Below are 5,873 nucleotides of genomic sequence, written 5' to 3' on the forward strand. Positions count from 1 at the left end.
TACTAGAATGTTCTCCTCCTCAGACTTCCTGCTCTATAGGGATGGAATTGATCCAGCTGCTGTGCTCTGAAATCTATCTCTGCAGGTGGGCCGAGGCCAGGCTTCCCAGGAGCTCTTGCTCCTAAGTGCAGCAGGGGGGCTACTGGGGGTCCATTCACGGCTGGCTTTGCCTCGAGGACAGCCTGATGGCCTTTTGAATTTCTCTCCCAGCCTTCTCTGGCTCCCTTCCTCTTTCCTTTCGCATGGCGTTTCCCCTAATAAAATAATCACTCATTTAGTGTGTACTTCGAGAACATGCTTTGTAGCCACCTGGGCTGGGGGTGGTGAGAATGTGTCCCAAGCCCCTCACAACTCTGTCTTCTTCCACCCTCAGGAGAGTCTGGTGACCAGAGGAAACTGAGGCTACAAGGCACCAAGCCAGTGTCCACACCTGGGTCTTCTGATGCCTACCCTTGGGCTCTGCCGGGATGTCCCAGCCAGCGGGAGCAATCATGCCATATCACACAGCTCCCCTCTGGTAGTTCCCATGTTCCTCAGTCCCTGGGGAAGGAAAATGCTTTTCTCTTAATGTTTAAAATGGAGCTGCTGCTTCCAACCTTGCAGCAACCTGACTAGGGGAACGGAGAGCCAAGCTTGTCGTCCCCTGAGGCCAGTCAGCTCCAGCCCCCTCAGAACTTATCATTATATTTGCAGTCCGGGTAGCGGTAGGCAAATCTGGGATCACAGGTTCGCAGGGGCCTCAAGATGTCCTTCAGCCTGCTGGCGGCCCTGAGGACCTCGGGGTCTGGGCGGACGTCATCCCCACACTGAGCGAGAGCAGAGTTTATCTCCTCTTGCACCGGGGAGGGGAACCTCCCCTGGAGAAGTCGAGGCAGCAACTGCCGACACACCAGCACCAGGCTCTGCTTCTCAGGGATGGAGTCGCAGGAGGGCAGCTGGGCCTGGCAGCCAGACACAAGGCAGCTAAAGATGTCTTTATTCTCTCCTGCCCTGGAGGCTGCCTGGCTGCCTAGAAGAGAAATGGAAAATATTACACACTCTACAGCCTGTTCGCCTTGGGGGAGGGCGCCACTAATTAGTATTGCTGGGTGAAGTAGTTTAGTCTCCTAGCATTTTCCCATCACTAGGAGATTTAGGGCTCAGGGACACAATGGCCCCTTCTGAGAACAACACGGGAGGATTCTCCTTGTTACAATAGGTTGAGACCTGGGCATGGAAAACCCACTTGTCCCTAGCAGAAGCTGGGTTTATCATGGTATGAATCACATACATATTGTTATTCTCCCATTAGTACTGAATTAGGGAAGTCAGGAAATTATCAGGACTGGTTTCATTTGACCTCTTTAAAAAGTCAGGAGAAAGAAACGATAATTCAGGATATAGATTCAATAGGTTGTAGTGCAAGTGATCTTCAATGATTTACTTATCCCAAATATTCTGGAATCAGCCTCACTTCTTCTAATTTAATTCTTTTTAATAAAGGCAAATCAGGAAATGAGTAAGTGTGGCTTAATTTGTCTATCTTGTAGGCCTTCTTATATAAACAAAATCAGAAATCAGAAAAGAAAATCCTTTGTTCTATTATTGGGCTCAGAAAATTTGGTCACCATTAGAGATTGGGATATTCAAAGGTTCTGGAACTCTGGATGAGCCTTTCCACATGGTGAGAAACATGATTCACTCCTACACTTCATTTGGTTCCATGCTTTTTAATTTGAAAACTTTATAAAAAGCTAACGTGCCAAAATGGATTGCAAAATGTACCAGTGAATCAGCCAGATATCTACGTTTTAAACAAAAGCTAAAAGCATCTGACAAGAAAGGCTCGGAGGGAAGATGGAGCCGAGATTTGCATGTGTGAGGAGGGGCAGGGCAGGTCCCCGGGCCACACAGCCCAGATTGGACAATAGCATTGACCTGGGAGGGTGCAGTCAGGGCCGTGTCACAATGCCCCTCGTGAGCAAGGTCAAGTCCATTTCCCCTTTGGAGATGGGATTGGAGCAGAAATTCGAAGGGGGGTGAGGGGCATTTTACATGACAGCTAACATCCCCCGAACTTGGATTGCTCTCACTGTGACACCTGGAGACTGGAAACGCCTGATAGTGTGACCCCCGGACACCCCTCCCTAGCTCCTGTCACCCTGACTTCCCCTCTGACAGCTGCTCAGCCAGGACCCCACTGGGTACCTTCCTGCTTGTCGATGACTCCCAGTGCGCTGGCATCCCGGATGAACAGATGCCCGTTGTTAAAGATGCCAAACATGCCTGCGTCGACGTGGGTGAAGTAAAAGAAATAGTTCAAATCGTTGCTCCTCAGAGACTCCAGGACGCCAAGGAGCTGGTAGGCGAGGTCGGCTGCCTGGTCTGCGGCTGCGCCGTAGAACTCCTGCAGCGGTCTGGTGCTGGTGCTGACGAGGACCCTGCCACAGGAGCCCAGGTACTTGGGCAGTGGCCATCCCTCGGCCCCAGGGAAGATCTGCCAAGCCGGAAGGAGGAGGCATCAGAGGATTAAAGAGAAAAACCTCATGGAGACAGCTCTCTCTCTGCCTCCCACCGGTGTCTTCGGTCTCAAAGCATGCCAGTGTCTCTCCACCTTTTTTATACCTTTTGGAACATGGCAATCCCCCCGTCCCTCCCCTCCCCCACTTTTTAAATTCTATTGTTGATGGAAAGGTTTGGAAAAGGAAGCTGCTCTCGTTTCCGTGCAGCAGACTAGATTTCAAGAGTTGAGTAGTTGAAAAAATATGACTAGTCTTTGAGATTTCACAGATATCTTAGGAAGAGGCTATGGGAAAAATCATAGGGGGTCAATTTAAGGCTGATTTCAGGAAAAATATTTTAAAAAATAACAGTACAGGTACCTGGTTCTGGGATAGGGCAAAAATCAGGAAGGTGGCTCTTGGGTGACTCAAGTTTTGGGACCCACTGCACCAGCCTTAAGTCTCTCTCCTGCCAGCTGTGGGTGAATCTGCCTGGCTGGGGTAGCTATATACTCACAGATGCTCCCCAACAGACTGGAACTTTCCACACGGCCTAACACTGGCCCAGGGAAGCGCACAGCCCCGGCCTGTCTCCTCTGTCTCCTTGTGAGAGCTGCAAACTCGTGAATTTGTGCAATGAAAAAGTGGGGAGGGAATCCTGGTTGGCCTTTTCTTGACTATTGAAGCAGCTGTATCTAGAATGGTGTTTCTTTAAACTATGACGGAAATGTCAGAAACTATAAATACTCAGCACTTTCCCCTTGTTTTCCCCCCCAAAACCGAAGTCCTCCCCCTCTCTGATAGTCTGTGACCTTCTGCCCTTTTTAACTCACCAGCCCCTATTGCGAAGAACCCCTGCCGAGAGGGGACCGTTCCCACCATGTGCCTCGGAGGGAGGTCCTGAGCCTGCTGTCCCTGTCTACAAGTGTGGCCACGCAGCCATTCCCAGTTCCATGCCACACCCTTCCCTGGCAGAGCCCAGCGTTGAGTGGAGGGTCCTCACCCCATGGTCCCAGCCCAGGCCTCTCAGGAGCCAGGCCTGGGAGTAGCCACGGCCTGCTGCCACCACCAACAACCAGTGAGTCCTTGGCCTCCTCTAGTATCTAAAACGCCATGGTACTAGGCAGGTTTTCACAGAGAGGGCATGGCTTCTGAAGTCTGACAGCTCTGGGTTTGGGTTCCATCCCTGACACGAGCTAAGTGACCTTGGTCAAGTCACTTCACATCTCTGAGCTCCACTTAACCTCATCTGAAAAGGGGGGGCAATAATAATATTCCCAGGGGGTTGTTCTGAGCATTAAATGAGATAAAGACGTCTCGCATTGACACAATGCCTGGCACACAGCAGGTGCTCAATAAAGGAGGGACGCTGGTGTTCTGGTCAATATTTACTAACCGTCCTTTGCAGTGGCTTCTTTCTCCTCTACCTGCACCCTCTCTCCCTCCTCTCCCTCCTCTTTCTTCTCCTTTCCCTGCTCCTCCTCCTCACTTCCTAGTTTCTTTGGGATCTGTTATGTGACCTCTGTGTCCTGACCCTTGGGTCAGGGGGGACTTGGTGTGATTGGGCTTACGGTGTTCCATGGATGTTTGTTTACACGCTAAGTGCCTGTCCACTTAACACTGGATTGGAAACTGCAGAAAGGCAGGGGCCACCATGCCTGTCTTGGTGACCAGTGTATCCCCAGGCCCCAATGCAACTGCATTTATTTGACCATTCCCCTAATGAGAGACATTTAGGTTATTTCCATGGCTTTCTTCACTTCGAGCACAGCTGCAGGGCACATCTCTGGGTGGGCCACTCTTTGGCTATTTCCCTGCTTTGTGAGCTTGCTCAAATCTTACAGATCTTTGAGGCACAGGTCAAAGTTGTCCTCCTTCACGAAGCACTTCAGGGCTGCTGCAAAGGTGGCTCCTGCCGTCCCCTCCCCCGCAGCCTGGCTCCCACACCTCTGTTCTACAGCAGCGGCAGCACTTTCACACTACAGATGCCAACAAATACTGAATGCCACAAAGGTACTAACACAGGCTGGTGGCCCTAAAGCGTGCAGGAAAGTGGGGGCGAGCTCAACCCAGGGCGGCCCCGGAAGGCCCAGTTTGACCCTTAGCCTGCAGGGCTTGCGGGGACCTCTGCGTACCTGCAGGAGGATGGGGTGCGTGTTGACAGCCAGCGTGTAGAGCAGGCGCAGCTTGTCGCGGTCGGTGAAGTGGTCCATGAAGATGCTGCCGGCGTCGGCCACCTCAGCATAACGTCGGACCACGCGGTCCAGCAGTCGCTGCGATGGGCAGCGCAGGAGGGGGCTGGGCAGGCCCTGTGGGCAAGTGGGAGAGACCCCAGGACGGGGAAGGCTGCTGAGCGCTCGTTGGCCCTGCTGCTGGGGGACAGCTTGGGGTTGGAGTGCGTGGGGGAGAGGGGTGGTGGTGGGGTGGGGCTGAGGCCCAGGGATCAGAAAAGGGACTGAGCCCTCCTAGGCGGCGGGGTAGAGGGGCACTGGGCAGGTGGGTTGAGGGGGGGAAGAGGCGGGAAGGTGACTGTCCTCCCCCCAGCCGCTGAGCAGGTGGCACCACCGTCGCACCCCCCACCCCCCTTCCAAAGAGAGCTGATCCCAGGCTGAATCCGTCAGGTCGGCCCCCTGCGATCGGCCCTTTCGATTCCTTCTGTTATTTCACTGCGGTATCACCACAACCATGACGCTGCACATGAGCATCTTCCTATGTGCCGCTTTGCTCTTCTTGGGATAAAACTTGGAGATAGGGACCTAGGCCTATTTTCCATGACCTCCCAGCCCTTCCCTAGCCTTTCTCCTCATGCTGAACAAAGAAGACAAGCAGCCTACTCACAGACGGAATGCTACAGAGCTAAGAGCAGGGCCCTGGGGCCAGTCTGCCCGGATTCAACCCTGCGTCCACGACTGCCTGCTGTGTGACCTCGGACAAGTTACTCAGTCTCTCTGTACCTCAGGTTCCAGTCTAAAGTGAGGATGACTGCAGTAGCACCTAAGAGGTCGTGAGGAGCAAATAAGTCAATAGATGTAAACCTGCATGCGGTAGCTTGTTTAATCCTCCCAGACACCTCATCCGGTAGGTGCTATTATCAGCCGCATTTTGCAACTGAGGAATTGGAAGTTTGCAGAGTGTAGGTCATGGTTAGAAGGGTTGGATTTGGGGGGCCGGCCTGGTGGCGCACTGCTACAGTGCGCCGCTTGGGAGCGTGGCGGCGCTCCCGCCTAGGGTTTGGATCCCACATGCAGACCGGCCGCTCACTGGCTGAGCGAGGGGCGGGAGCAACACCGAGGGTTGCGATCCCGTTGCCGGTCCCGGTCCGGTACGGGCGCGACACTGAGGGTTGCGATCTGTTGCCGGTCACGAAAAAAAAAAAAAAAAAAAAAAAAGGGG

At 53.2% G+C, this 5,873-nt stretch overlaps 1 protein-coding gene across 1 annotated transcript in view; it reads right to left on the reverse strand.

The window, feature by feature from the left end:
- Positions 1–668: 668 nt before the first annotated feature.
- Positions 669–5,873, reverse strand: part of LOC103591215 (chromosome unknown open reading frame, human CXorf36) — a 32,042-nt gene continuing 26,837 nt past the window's right edge. Inside the window, exons 3-5 of the mRNA XM_008573622.1 lie at positions 4,616–4,789; positions 2,188–2,476; positions 669–1,009 (exon numbers count right to left, since the gene is read on the reverse strand). Of these exons, the coding sequence (XP_008571844.1) occupies positions 669–1,009; positions 2,188–2,476; positions 4,616–4,789 (804 nt within the window). The remainder of the gene's footprint in view (positions 1,010–2,187; positions 2,477–4,615; positions 4,790–5,873) is intronic.

This window comes from Galeopterus variegatus, unplaced genomic scaffold, assembly GCF_000696425.1.
Source record: "Galeopterus variegatus unplaced genomic scaffold, G_variegatus-3.0.2 Scaffold941, whole genome shotgun sequence".
NCBI classification, from domain to species: Eukaryota; Metazoa; Chordata; class Mammalia; order Dermoptera; family Cynocephalidae; genus Galeopterus; species Galeopterus variegatus.